Consider the following 15,403-nt stretch of genomic DNA (forward strand, 5'->3'; position numbering starts at 1 on the left):
CTTAATATAGCTTTCATCACAGTCAAGAGGAAATATTTTTTATAAAAAAATGAAAAAATACCCAACAAGTTGTAACAGTTGTGTGTTATTGTATGTCCTAAATGCATAGAAAATTATTGTGAACACTTTCGATCCCTGAAAAAATGCCATCACTGTTAAAGAATGCATACTGGTCCTGATGATAAACCCGGACAGATGATAAAGTCGAACACCTTGGAAATATTCGATTGCAATCAGTTATTTATAAAATTGAACACGCCATCTTATAGTTTCCACTTACAACACCAGCTGGTGTAAACAAAAACAAAATTGGTAAATATTCTGTATAAATAAATGACTTACGTAAATTTGTATAAAAAATATTTATCCAAAGTTACTGGGGAAGAGGGTGTTTTTTTGCGCATGCTCACTGTCGAAACATGAAGGCCTGACATTTGGTAACTTTTCATTACTTGATCAGGAATGACTGTTGCAGCTTTTTGGGAAAAGTTTTAGTATAATAATACCAAGAAAATTTTGTAAATGACAAAGTGTTCGAATTTATCATCAGTCAACGTTCATACAGTCCCCTTTTTACATACCCCTTTCAGGGCCTCACTTCGTGTGAGTTTGCTTACTGAACATAAATTTGAATCATGTAAAGTTTTCAGTAAAGGTTAAGCTTTATTTTGATACCTACCATTGATTACAATTTGCAGAAATAAAAAAGTTACAGGTAAAAAACCTCATTTTCTGTTCGGGTTTATCATCAGTACCAGTAAGCTTGATAAATTATTTTGATAAAAGTCCAGTTGGGCCTGGCAGACAAAAGGATGGGTCGCTGACCTCCAATGTAGTGCGTTTCATAATCAGTGTATCCAACCCCACTCAGGTAGTGTAATTCCAGCTGACTTACTGAAGGTTTTTGGATGTATGTTTGTGCCTGCCTGAAATAATGACTGGAGTGGCACAATTGGGTCTACTTTTTGAAGCAAGCTAGAAAGTTACATTGATAAAACATTCATTCCTACAAAAAGCCTACAATATAAGATCTTACTGAACAGATACTTTCTTTGAGTTTCATCAAAAAGGTTTAGCAATAGCATCTATTAGGTTAAGTTCTAATTAAAATTCAATAATGATGCTGGGTACTGAATATCTCAAAAGTTAAAAATCCAGTTTTTTATTCTTGTTTTCAGGCTTCCCAGCATTTGACTTGGCTAACTTGGATCAGTCAGCAGGATATGACCCAGCAAGCAAAGATCTGCTCACAGGCAAAGATTTGCTTGAGCCCAAGTCAGAAAGTGACCAAAAGACATTGTACAGATATTCTGAGTTTTATGATGAAAGATTTCATTGTGGTACTACATTGTATGTATGCAGATTTAAGGATTGTGGGAAAATGTTCAAGATTCCTCGAGCAATGTTGAGACATATTAGAGTCCATACGAAGGAGAAACCGTTTGGATGTAGATTTTGTACATATAAGTGTTCAAGGAAAGACCACCTAAGGATACATGAAATAAAACACCACTTTAATCTCCCTTGAGACATTTTCAGAGTTTATGCACAGATATTGTTGACTGTGTTGTAAAGGTACTACTTTTAACATGCTGCCTTCATTGTTTTGTCATTTTTTAGCTGATCTCAACTCTGTTCAGGATGAGCTACATGTATATGTATAGGTTGATGGTCCGTCATCTAGTGTCTCGCATCAACAAGCATCCTTGCATGGACCTGTATCAAAATTATTCAAATTGTTAAACTTAACCCCGTTTAGGGACTGCCAGAGCTAAAAGTTGAAAAACCTTCAAATGACCAATCTTACCATGACCTGCTAGATGGATCTTAATCAAATTTGGTCAGTAGCATGATAGTAAGCTCCTGTCCAACTTTTACTTAAATGAGGGCCCTTAGCTCCTTTAAGTTAAAGGGCAAGGAATGCCTGACAATAAGTTAATTTTATATGAAAACCATCCTCAAACCATTCGAACACTATAATAATTTTTAAAATCAGACCATTTAATATAAATAGTGAAAAAGATATAACAGTTTGAAATTTAAGAAAATGGCTGAGGCAGCCATGTTGTTTTTTGTTGCTATGGAAACAAAATGGCTGACATTTTGATAAAATATCTAAATGCTCATAACTTTCTAATTTTTAAGCAGATTTTGAAAATTCTTTCACTTCTTTAAATGATTTAAGAAATTCTAGCAGATGGAATTAACATGAGAACAACATTGCCTTCCCCTTTAAAGTGTCCCAAGAATTAAAAAAAAAGAGATTTAAATGACAACATCTGATGAACTGCTTGATGGATCTTCATCAAACTTGGTCACTTTCATCAGTGTAGTGGTTCAGCTTGTCCATTGTAGGGGCCAGTAGAGCTAAAAATAGATAATTACTTTTTAAGAAAGTTTCTTCTTGTTTTGGATTTAGCACCTGTTTTCAACAGTATTTCAGTTATGTAATGACCGGCAATTAACCTAACCAGTGATCCTGGATTCTGTACCAGTACTAACCTAGCTGTTTTCTGCAAGTAACTGTCAACTTCTCCACATGAAATAGAGGTGGAGGACAATTGATTTTAGAAACAATGTCTTTCATCAAATTGTCTTGAAGAACTTCTATAGACAAGTTCTTATCATGAAATTTGTTCTTATGTTACATATTTTTGGGCAGTCACAGTAAAATATAGAATAGAAAACCTTAAGTTAGTTTTTAATTATGCCCCCAGCATCTACTGATGCAGGAGGCATATAGTGATTGTCCTGTCCGTTTGTTCGTTCGTCTGTTTGTCCGCTGTACATTCAAGAGTGCTTTACAGAAACATAAAGAACACATACATACACATACATACATGAAATTATACTGGTAAAAGATTAAAGTGAATAGTAATTAAAACAAGATCATCCATAAATTATGTTCAACGTTTAATTACATTACAAGACCAATCCCTTTCTAAACACGAAACAAACCTTTCATGGTTTTTGGTTTAAAGGAGTTCATCACAATATTTTGTGCGCAGCTCAATCGCGCAGCAAGCGATTTCCACTGTAAAGTTCAGAATTTGTCGCCGAAAGTGCATAATTGTCGGATATGCAGCGCACTCGCACAAAATATATCGTATGTACTGACAATATAGGTCGTGCATCCATATTTTACCTTTAAAAGTGATGGTGTTTTATTGGAGGAGTAGTTGTAAGAAGTGCTCGAATCAAATACATTGTGGACAGCCAATTTGAAAGTAAACTATTTCGTCCAGTAATGATGCAGCCGACTCCAAGTCAAATAAAATTCCAGAAAATCTTAACGTAGATATATCTCCTTCAAGTTCAGATGTGACTTCCTAAAAATGTTGTTATACTTTTTGTGCCCCATCCCGCCTTTCACGTAGTAAGATCAGAGTTATGGCCCTTGATAGTCAAATTGTACTTAAAAGGTCTAACATTTGTGTCGCATGTACCTCAAAATTATATGCGCCAAGAGTCATGAAACCATACAAGAATTAAATTCAGCATGCGAAGTGCACCAGTGCTTTTATTTGAGGTTTCACTCAATAAAAACAGATTTATGTCCCTTGACGTGGTCAAATATATACGTAAATGGGATGTGAAAGCTTGTGTAGCACGTATCTCAAAAAGTATTGAACCTAGAGGCATGCAACCTTATAAAGGAGCATTATTCCGCATGTGAGTAAGAATATTGGTTAAGGAACTGATAACAACATTGCGCAATTTGTTTTGTAAGAAAAAAAATGTTCATAATTTTTAGGTGGGTGGGGTAATGAAAAAATACTTTTGTGGGTGGAGTGAATAATTTTGAATTTTTCTTGAAAACAAGCACGGGTTGATATTATTTTTTTGGTTTAGATTTTTTTGTCTTAGTTCTAGCTTACATAATATAAAATTTGGAAAAATTCTGTCTGCTAGATTTTTCATATCATTAAGAAATACTTTGTGTTTTTCTCAGTTTCAGATACTTTCGACATCTGTCAAGAGTAATTTTTCTGAGTTAATATATCTATATGTTGACATTTTATGCATAGTTATAAAGGTGTTATTAATTTGGATGCATACACAGTAACATCAGAGTGAAACTTCGAATAAATAATTGTTTGCAGTAGTTTTATTATGACATGTCTGTACTGTTTCTTCAGACAAAAATATCGATTTGGTGTTCTTAATAAACTTTGAATATTGAAAAAAGAAGCACGGGTACCTATTATTTTTATTTTTTATTTTAACTTGTCATACATCAATCTATAAATATGCAAAGTTACAAAAAATTCTGTCCGCTAGAAATAATTGTGAAAAACATCTTTAACACTATTTTCAACAGTATTTCAGATTTTGTTATTTATTTATAACATAATTATGTGAAAGAGATGTGTTTTCAAAGATTTTTTAAATGCGGACAGTGAGCTTGAATCTCTGATGCTTGCTGGGAGGGCATTCTAAAGCTTTGGAGCTGCATGCTTAAAACTTCTGTCACCATACTTTATTGTTCGACTCCTCGGTACAACCAAAGACACTATGCCATATGCCGACCTTAAGTCTCTACGAGGCTTGTACATGTCCAGCATATCGACAATGTACTTAGGAGATTCATTGTGCATGGCTTTGTATGTAAGTGTCAAGATTTTGAAGTCAATGCGGTGCTGAACAGGAAGCCAATGCAACTCCTTCAAGACCGGCATGATGTGTTCATATCTTGGAGTCCTGGTTATGATGCTGGCCGCTGTGTTTTGTACACATAGAAGTTTTTGCAGTGAGTCTTTGGAAATTCCATACAGCAGTGAGTTACAGTAGTCTGCTTTCGATGTAACCAGAGAGTTCACAAGAGACTTGGTAGCATCAGCTGTGATGTACTGCCTGATGTGGTCAATTTGCCGAAGTTGTGCGTAACTAGCTCTACAGAGAGTGTTAACATGCTGTGTCATGACCATGTTTGAATCCATTCTAGCACCGAGATTCTTCACACAAATTGATGGTTTAATCTGAGAGGGTCCTACTTTCACGCAGATATTTTCGGGTATTTTTGTGTGATTTGTGTGAAACAAAATGACCTCAGTTTTGTCAGTATTGAGCTTCAGCATGTTCTGATGCATCCAAGAGACTATGTCGTTGAGACAGATTTCAATCCGAGATAGGGCTTCGTGTTGGTGGAAAATATTTTTTGGCTTAAACGATAAGTATAGTTGTGAGTCATTGGCATAAAAGTGATGATTCAGTCCATGGCTTCTGCAGATTGAACCAACAGGTTTTGTGTACATGATGTAGTTTTTCGGTCCTAGGACAGATCCTTGTGGTACACTGTATTTCATATGGACTGGAGTAGATAGTTCATCCACTGTAGTGGTTTGCCAATGATCCCGAAGTCCTTTTCCAGGTGTTTAAGCAACGTTTCATGGTCGATAGTATCAAAAGCAGCTGATAAGTCAAGCATTACCAAGATTGTGATTTCGATTTGATCCAGGGATTGAAGAATGTCATTTTGAACTTTGAGAAGTGCAGTTTCTGTTGTGTGATGCTTGGCCTCGTTTTGGACTAGGTTGCTTTGTATCAGCAAGGATGCCACCGGGGGCATCAAGCGTTTATTGAACACAGCTTCTTGTTCACTGTTTAATTGATGTTCACCAAACTTGGTCAGAAGCAAGCTCAAATTGTCCTTAGATGAGAGACTAAGGTCCATTTGGTTCTAATTATATTGAATGTCAGTGAGGTCCTATTTTTACTGTTTCTGGATTGTTTACCTTGTTATACCCTTATCCTGCTAAATTTTTATTATGAACTTGTCCATCTTTCAGTTTGGACAGTACCGTTAACTGTTAAAAGGGGTGCTTACCAAAAAGATATTGACTGAATGGGAAACAGTGCAGAACTTGATCGGACTGCATGAATATGATCATGATCTATACTAGTTGCAAAAGCAGAATCAGTCATGCTTAGCATGATAAGGGTAAATTATTATACAGTCCTGGCGTATTTTTGCATTGTTTTACAGATTATTTCTACTAATTTATGACAAAAACTTTGAATGAAAATATTAATTGCATGGAAATTGACATTTTAAAATTGATAACCACCTTCAAATATTTCTAGTGGCAAAAATTAAGTGTTCACAGTCCTTTAATGGAAAAATGAGGAAAGGAGGGATTATTTTTATGCATTTTGTGAATAACATTGTATGTGTTAAACTGTGAAAATTTAGAATCTTGAAAAAAATATTTTTTTATGAAATATGAAATAATGGTTTCTAATTGTCTATAACGGCCCCTCATTTCAAAAAATAAATTATGATATTTGTAATTGAAAACACTGCATAGAATTATGATATTGCAAAAAAGCTAAAAATAGCCTGTCATAATGGCGAATGAGGAGTAATACGTAATGAAGAACTTTACTGCAGAGCTGCATGTAAGGTTATTTAAAATATCTTGTCAGGCTGTCCATTGAGAATCCTTACATTTCATTTTGCTTGTGTTGTCCGTGTGCTTTTACATTTTAATGTTTTAAAAATAACAGTTGGGCAGTCAATATCAAATTTTTATTCAATTTTGATTTGTGTGCGCTTCAATAGCTCAAACAAATTTCCACAAACACTGAGTTCGATCAAATAAAGTTTGGCTGTATTTTAAAGTTTTTGAGTTATTGCTGTCATCTTTTTCTTTTTGTCTGGGTTTGACATTGTATCTGCATCACAAAAGGCAAGTTTCTCAGAAACACCCACATCAAAATATGCCTTGTCCGTCTGTCCTTCCGTCTGTCCGTTACACTTCATTTCTGGTCAATAACTGGAGAAACATTTGACCTAGAACCTTCAAACTTCATAGGATGTCACATGGGCCTGAACACGGAAAACCATTTCTGATCAGTAAGTTGAGAAACACTTGACCTAGAATGTTGAAACTTCATGGGATGATTGGACATGCAAAGTAGATGACCCCTATTGATTTTGGGGTCACTCTATTAAAATTCAAGGGCACAGCAGACAGAACATAGAAATCCATTTCTGGTCAATAACTCAAGAACCATTTGATCTAGAACCTTCAAACTTCAAAGGTTGATAGGACTTACAGAGTAGATATTGTTTTTGGGATCACTCCACCAAAGGTCAAGGTCTAAGGAGCCATCTGTCCATCACACTCCATTTTTATATCAATAACTGGAGAACCATTTGACCTACAGACTTCAAACTTCATAGGGTGATGGGGCTTACAGAGAAGATGACCCCTATTACTTTTGTGGTTACTAGATCAAAGGTCAAGGTCACAGGGACCTGAACATGGAAAACTGTTTCTGATCAAAAACTTCAAAACCATTTGACCAAGAACCTTCAAACTTCATAGGATGATAGGACTTAAAGAGTAGATGACCGTTACTGTTTTTGGGGTCACTTGAGCTAAGGTCCAGGTCACAGGGGGCCTGAACATTGACTTTTGCTTCTGTCCCCTAATGACTTCTTGCCTATACGACTATGCATTGGGGGAGACATTGTGCTTATGCATTGTGCTTTTTATTCCCCCGCCACGAGTGGTGGGGTTATAGGAATGGTCTCTGTCCGTCCGTCAGTCCTTCCATCTATCGGTAACACTTGGTGTCTGCTCCATATCTCCTAAACCCTTTGAAGGATTTCCATGAAACTTGGGTCAAATGATCACCTCATCAAGACGATGTGCAGAACTCATGATTCAGCCTTGTCGGCTTAAGGTCAAGGTCACAACTCAAGGTCAAAGGTTTTATCCTTCCATTTTGTGTATGCACTGTGTCTTTTAAACCCCTTGAAGGAACTTTATAAAACTTGGGTCAAATGATCACCTCATCAAGATGATGTACAGAACCCATGAGTCAGCCATGTTGGCTCAAGGTCAAGGTCACAACTTGGGGTTAAATGTTTGAACCTTCCATTTTGTGTTCGCTCTGTATCTCCTAAACCCCTTGAAGGATTTTCATCAAACTTGGGTCAAATGATCACCTCATCAAGGCAATGTGCAGAACTTATGAGTCAGCCATGTTGGCTCAAGGTCAAGGTCACAACTTAGGGTTAAAGGTTTGAGCCTTTCATTTTGTGTTCACTCTGTATCTTTTAAACCTCTTGAAGGATTTTCATCAAACTTGGGTCAAATGGTCACCTCATCAAGAACTCAGGAGTCAGCCATGCTAGCTCAAGGTCAAGGTCACAACTTGGGGTTAAATGTTTGAGCCTTCCATTTTGTGTTCGCTCTGTATCTCCTAAACCCCTTGAAGGATTTTCATCAAACTTGGGTCAAATGATCACCTCATCAAGGCAATGTGCAAAACTTATGAGTCAGCCATGTTGGCTCAAGGTCAAGGTCACAACTTGGGGTTAAAGGTTTGAGCCTTTCATTTTGTGTTCACTCTGTATCTTTTAAACCTCTTGAAGGATTTTCATCAAACTTGGGTCAAATGGTCACCTCATCAAGAACTCAGGAGTCAGCCATGTCAACTAAAGGTCAAGGTCACAACTCAAGGTCAAAGGTTTGAGCTATGTATCTCCTGAGTGTATATCAAAATCCCCTTGATCAAAATCCCCTCCACTGAAAAATGACTGGGTGTTACAAAATCCCCTTCATACTTTTGCAGGGGGTTTCATAACCCCTCTGTGATTTTCACTATAGATATATAGATATCAGTGCTCCAAATTAAATTATGTTTGCTAAAGGCATTGTATTTACGTGCTTTATGCAATAGACTTTTAAATTGTGTATAGTTGCATTTGAACTTGATGAAATAAGTAAAAATCACAGAGGGGATTATGATACCCCCTGCAAAAGTATGAAGGGGATTTTGTAACACCCTGTCAGTTTTCAGTGAAGGGGATTTTGATCAAGGGGATTTTGATTGTCTCCCGTATCTCCTAAACCCCTTGAAGGATTTTCATGAAACTTTGATGAAATGATCATCTCATCAAAACGATTTGCAGAATTCACGAGTCAGCCATGTCAGTTCAAGGTCAAGGTCACAGCTCAAGGTCAGAGGTTTACCCTTTCACTATCCATAACAGTGGTGGAGGATTTAGCTGTTTTTCAGACTGCCTTGTCTTGTCTGCAAAAGCATCTTCTAGTTTTAATATAATATTATGTGAAATAATAATATCTGTGATGTATTTACAAATCGTATAGAATATCCGTCCTGAGGGCACCTGTGCATTACCTCGGCAAGCCTCATTACCGCCCATGTGCAGGTGGCCTAGAGCTACCAAAATTCAGGTACGGGCCAGCACTATTAACCTTCATGTGCAGATTAAACCCTGATCTTCAGGTACAGCCTTAACATATGGGCTAGAACTACCAACCTTGAAGTAATAGCTAGAACTTTTTACAGTCCTGCATTTACTGTCTGCTTAGCTAATTTTTAGATCAGTTTAAAATTTAATTGAAATATTGGTTACTGCAATATGTTTGTGTATTTTTCAGTTATGGAACAGCCAGGATCCTTTGTAGAAAATAGTGCATTCACCACTGAAAGTTTTGTGCAGCCATATATTATCATACATACTGATGGTGTTCCTCTATACACATGTCAGGTTGATGCTTGTGGAAAAATATTTCCAACAAAGGCACGGTTTGAGAGGCATTTGAAAACTCATACACGTGAAAAGCCATATAAATGTAGATTCTGTGAATTTCGAAATGCAAGGAAAGATTACCTGAGACTACATGAGATAAAGAAACATTGCCAGGAATACAAGGCTTGTCTTCATAAGTGAACAGGGTATTGACATGTTGAGATGTGTGGACAGGGTATTGACATGTTTAGATAACAGAGTGAACATGGTATTCACATGTTGAGATAACAGAGTGAACAGGGTGTTGACATGTAGAGATAACAGAGGGAACAGGGTGTTGACATGTTGAGATAACAGAGTGAACAGGGTGTTGACATGTTGAGATAACAGAGTGAACAGGGTGTTGACATGTTGAGATAACAGAGTGAACAGGGTGTTGACATGTTGAGATAACAGAGTGAACATTGTATTCACATGTTGAGATAACAGAATGAACAGGGTATTGACATGTTGAGATAACAGAGTGAACAGGGTATTGACATGTTGAGATAACAGGTTGAACAGGGTATTGACATGTTGAGGTAACAGAGAGGCAAGATATAAGTTTACTTGTCTTGTTGTAAAGGATCTGATCTTGAAATAAATAAAGTGGTGTTTCTCCTGTAATTTTAACTGTTTTAGATGGCTAAATTGGGTTTCAAAGTATCTTTTCTGTTTTGAGTGTGTTTGTCAAAATCTGAGTGGTCAAAATTGCAATGTTCTTAATTTTGACACAGTAGACACAAAATGTCATATTGAGTCAATGTTACTTTGTCTGTATATTGAAGATACAACATGTTTGAGCTACCCTAATTACTGTGGTGCCCATGTCTGTGTTAAGGTAGTTCTGCACGTTTTAAAAACCGGAAGTGATGGCGTAACGTTATTTAACCGGAAAACGTAGAATAAAGCCTGGATTCACCGTACGGAAATGAAATTCAATTTATGAATTAATTGAAACATGTGAGTTAATTAATTACAATGGCACTGTTGCTATATTTCTAAAGTCAAAATATGATATTCTAACACGATCCGCAGCAATTGCTATATAAACAATAGCGAAATCGCCTATACATGAATCTACGATAAAATATAGATGGCTGTTACATTTCACCCCCCTATGATTGTAACATAAGAGATTATACTTCAGTTCCATTACATACGAATTATTTCAGGGCCAAACCGTTGAAAACAGCATTTCAAAAACATAAATATAATAAAATGTCATACTGACCTATGTGTAGGTCCGTAAAACATGCTCTGATCTCTACGAGCGAATTCAATTAGCTTCATTATGATTCAGCGGTGACGTCATAAATGTATGACATAAAGTATGACGTCATAATGATGTGACGTCATATAAAAGTTAATCTCGTCACTCGTAATACAGAGTCAACTCACCTATTTTGATGATTCTGTTCATAGTTAGTTTGCGAGCTGTTAGATTACTAATTTATAAATACTTCTCAAAATTCTGATAAAAAAGAAACAAATATATATACGTTCCATTGGCTGTGCAACACTTTCTAACCATAGGGGGTAAATTGTAACAGCATATGACCCGAATGACGTATTACGCTGAAAATGTAGTACTGTAAAATGCAAATTATTAGCGTTGTTAGAATCGAAATAATAAATATGTTCCAATAATTTTATCAATTAATAAAACATGGGCAGTCGTTTGGATGCGAATAATTAAATCACTCGTGCTGCGCACTCGTGATTTAATTATTACGCATCCAAACTCCTGCCCATATTTTATTAGCCCACCATCATCAGATGGTGGGCTATTAAAATCACTCTGCGTCCGTGGTCCGTCCGTCCGTCATTCCGTCCGTCCGTCAGTCCGTCCGTCCGTCCGTCCGTCCGTTAACAATTTCTCGTTATCGCATCTCCTCAGAAACTACTGGGGGGATTTTGACCAGACTTTGTCAGAATGATGTATTGGTACCCTAGTTGTGTCCCCCTGAAAATCAGACTGGTTCAACAATTTATGAGTGAGTTATGGCCCTTTGTTTATTTCTATAATTTACATAGATTTATATAGGGAAAAACTTTGAAAATCTTCTTGTCCAAAACCACAGAGCCTAGGGCTTTGATATTTGGTATGAAGCATCATCTAGTGGTCCTCTACCTAGATGTTTTAAATTATTTCCCTGGGGTCAAATATGGCCCCGCCCCGGGGGTCACATGGTTTATATAGACTTATATAGGGAAAAACTTTGAAAAACCTCTTGTCCAAAACCACAGGGCCTAGGGCTTTGATATTTTGTATGTGACATCATCTAGTGGTCTTCAACTAAGATTGTTCAAATTATCCCCCTAGGGTCAAATATGGCCCCGCCCTGGGGGTCATATGGTTCACATAGACTTATATAGGGAAAAACTTTGAAAATCTTCTTGTCCAAACCACAAAGCCTAGGGCTTTGATATTTGTAATGTAGCATCATCTAGTGGTTCTCTACCAAGTTTGTTCAAATTATCCCCCTAGGGTCAAATATGGCCCCGCCCCGGGGGTCACATGGTTCATATAGACTTATATAGGGAAAAGCTTTTAAAATCTTCTTGTCAATAATTACAACATTCAAATTTGGACCACATGTATATTTTCGAGTGGCAAGATGAACCTTGACATGAGTTGACCTTGATTTTGACCTAGTGACCTACTTTCACATTTCTGTAGCTACAGCCTTCAAATTTGGCCCACATGCATAGTTTTGTGCTCTGAAAAAAACTTTGCCTTGACATTGACCTAGTGACCTTCTTTCACATTTTTGAAGGTACAGGCTTCAAATTTGGACCACATGCATAGTTTCGTGTTCCGAAATGAAATTTGACCTTGATTTTGACCTAGTGACCTACTTTCACATTTCTCGAGCTACAGCCTTCAAATTTGGACCACATGCATAGATTTGTGTACCGAAACAAACTTTGACCTTAACATTGACCTAGTGACCTACTTTCACATTTCTCAAGCTACAGGCTTCAAATTTGGACCACATGCATAGTTTTGTGTACCGAAATGAACTTTGACCTTAAGATTGACCTAGTGACCTACTTTCACATTTCTGTAGCTACAGGCTCCAAATTTAGACCACATGCATAGGATTGTGTACCGCAACAGACTGACCTTGACATTGACCTAGTGACCTACTTTCACATTTTTGAAGGTACAGGCTTCAAATTTGGACCACATGCATAGATTTGTGTTCTGAAGTGAAATTTGACCTTGATTTTGACCTAGTGACCTACTTTCACATTTCTCAATCTACAGCCATCAAATTTGGACCACTTGCATAGTTTTGTGTACCGAAATAAACTTTGACCTTAAGATTGACCTAGTGACCTACTTTCAGATTTCTCCAACTACAGCCTTCAAACTTGATGCACGTGCATAGTTTTGTGTACAAAGAACTTTGTCCTTGAAATTGATCTAGTGACCTACTTTCACATTTCTCAAGCTACAGCTTTCGAATTTGGACCACATGCACAGTGTTGTGTACGGAAATGAAAATTTGACCTTGAGGTAGTCAATAAGTCTTGAAATTTGGAACACTCAAAAAATGGCACATTGGTGGGCGCCAAGATCACTCTGTGATCTCTTGTTAACTGATAAAATATACGAACAGATTTATTATTTCTTAATTAAAACATACGACATGTTAAAAATTCAAAATAATGTGTTAAAATTAGCGTGGAATGTCCGATTCAATTTTATTATGGTCAGATATCTCAGAAATAAGCACGTGGACCTATACATTTTATTTCATATGTTTATTTACAGCCGTGGGAAGTTTCATCAAAATCTACATTGTAGATAAAATTCTATTCGCGAAAATGTTATAAAAGTTATGACTTTCCCAAAGACTCCAATTATGAAATATTTCATGAAGTTCAAATTTTTCAAATCAGTCTAGCAAAAAATCAAGCACACGTCCCTATCTTTTTTATTTGCTGAATTTTCTAGGTATATTCTGAAGTTTTGAAAAATCAGAGTTTAATCAAATTCTACATTGTAGAAAAAATTTCGATCCAAACGTGCAGAACTACCTTAAGATTTAATGTTATTTGGTGCACTCTTTTATTATACCTTTAGAGACAAAGTATATGGGGGCCATATTAGTCATGCATCTGTCTATCTGTCCATCCATCATGGCAGCTTCATATCATTTTTGACAGCTGGGAAGATTTTCATAAAACTAGCATTAAATATTAACCTGGTGTTGAGATGACATGCAGAGTGGACAAACCAGGTGGCTAAGTCCAGGAAACATGCAGAGTGGACAAACCAGGTGGCTATGTCCAGGAAACATGCAGAGTGGGCAAACCAGGTGGCTAAGTCCAGGAAACATGCAGAGTGGACAAACCAGGTGGCTATGTCCAGGAAACATGCAGAGTGGACAAACCAGGTGGCTAAGTCCAGGAAACATGCAGAGTGGACAAACCAGGTGGCTAAGTCCAGGAAACATGCAGAGTGGACAAACCAGGTGGCTATGTCCAGGAAACATGCAGAGTGGACAAACCAGGTGGCTAAGTCCAGGAAACATGCAGAGTGGACAAACCAGGTGGCTATGTCCAGGAAACATGCAGAGTGGACAAACCAGGTGGCTAAGTCCAGGAAACATGCAGAGTGGACAAACCAGGTGGCTAAGTCCAGGAAACATGCAGAGTGGACAAACCAGGTGGCTAAGTCCAGGAAACGCTCTTATTTCAATATGAAATGTTTCCATACAGCAGGTATACACGCCAAAATATACTGACTAAAGGTTAGGGTTAGGTTTAACCTATCTTCAAAAATTTAATTTTGTTATACAGACTCTATGGCAGCATATGGAAAAGAGTAAGTACAAGGTCAAGGCCATTTTTGAAGGCCAATAATCAAATATTTTAAATTTATGTCAACTAGCAATAGGAAATGCATCCAAACTGTAACAGAATCACCCACATCATATGACACAAGATTGATAACTCTTGCAGAAATCCACCAGCCTCAAATATCTTTTAATTTTATTTTGGCTACACCCATTTCCTGCTTCCAACAATCTGTTTAAAGCTTATCTGGTTTTTTGAAGAAAAAAAAAAGAGTTATTGTCATCACTTGATTGACGTCGACGTTGACATTGTTTGGTTAAATTTTATGTTTAATTCAGCTTTTCTCCTAAACTATCAAAGCTATTGCTTCAAAACTTGCAACACTTGTTCACCATCAATAGTTGACACTGTACAGCAAGAAACATAACTCCATCCTGCTTTTTGCAAGAATTACGGCCCCTTTTGGACTTGGAAAATCAGATTTCTTGGTTAAGTTTTGTGTTTAGGTCAGCTTTTCTCCTAAACTATCAAAGCTGTTGCTTTAAAACTTGCAACACTTGTTCACCATCAATAGCTGACTCTGTACAGCTAGAAACAAAACTCCATCCTGCTTTTTGCAAGAGTTATGGCCCCTTTCGGACTTGGAAAATATCAGATTTCTTGGTTAAGTTCTGTGTGTAAATCAACTTTTCTCCTTAACGGTCAAAGCTACTGCTTTAACTTTCATTTCTAAATATTATGCCCCCCCCCTCCCCTTCGAAGAAGGAAGGGTATATTGTTTTGCAGATGTCTGTCTGTCGGTAGGTCAGTCGGTCGGTCTGTTGGTCGGTCTGTTGGTCGGTATGTAGACCAGTCCATTTCTGGATGATAACTCAAGAATGCTTGGGCCTAGGATCATGAAAGTTGGTAGGGAGGTTAGTCATAACCAGCAGATGATCCCTATTGCTTTTGAGGTCTGTAGGTCAAGGTCACAGTGACCCGGAACAGTTAAACGGTTTCCGGATGATAACTCGAGAATACTTGGGCCTAGGATCATGAAAA

The 15,403-nt window shown here is 37.2% G+C and overlaps 1 protein-coding gene across 7 annotated transcripts in view; it reads left to right on the top strand.

Annotated features, from left to right (window-relative positions):
• LOC123541529 (transcription factor Ken-like) overlaps positions 1–15,403 on the top strand; it is a 104,185-nt gene that overhangs the window by 37,273 nt on the left and 51,509 nt on the right. Inside the window, exons 5-6 of one of the 7 annotated variants that reach the window (XR_008367942.1) lie at positions 9,420–10,391; positions 13,607–15,120. The exons of 4 other annotated variants lie outside the window; for them this stretch is intronic. Coding sequence is in view for 2 of the 3 variants with exons in the window: in XM_053527349.1 (XP_053383324.1) it covers positions 1,179–1,528 (350 nt within the window). In the remaining variant the exon portion in view is untranslated. Of the gene's footprint in view, positions 1–1,178; positions 4,192–9,419; positions 10,392–13,606; positions 15,121–15,403 lie in introns of those variants that run through there. 2 more of the 7 variants (XM_053527349.1, XM_053527348.1) reach the window with 2 other exon arrangements.

This window comes from Mercenaria mercenaria, chromosome 16 (genome assembly GCF_021730395.1).
Source record: "Mercenaria mercenaria strain notata chromosome 16, MADL_Memer_1, whole genome shotgun sequence".
Lineage (NCBI taxonomy): Eukaryota > Metazoa > Mollusca > Bivalvia > Venerida > Veneridae > Mercenaria > Mercenaria mercenaria.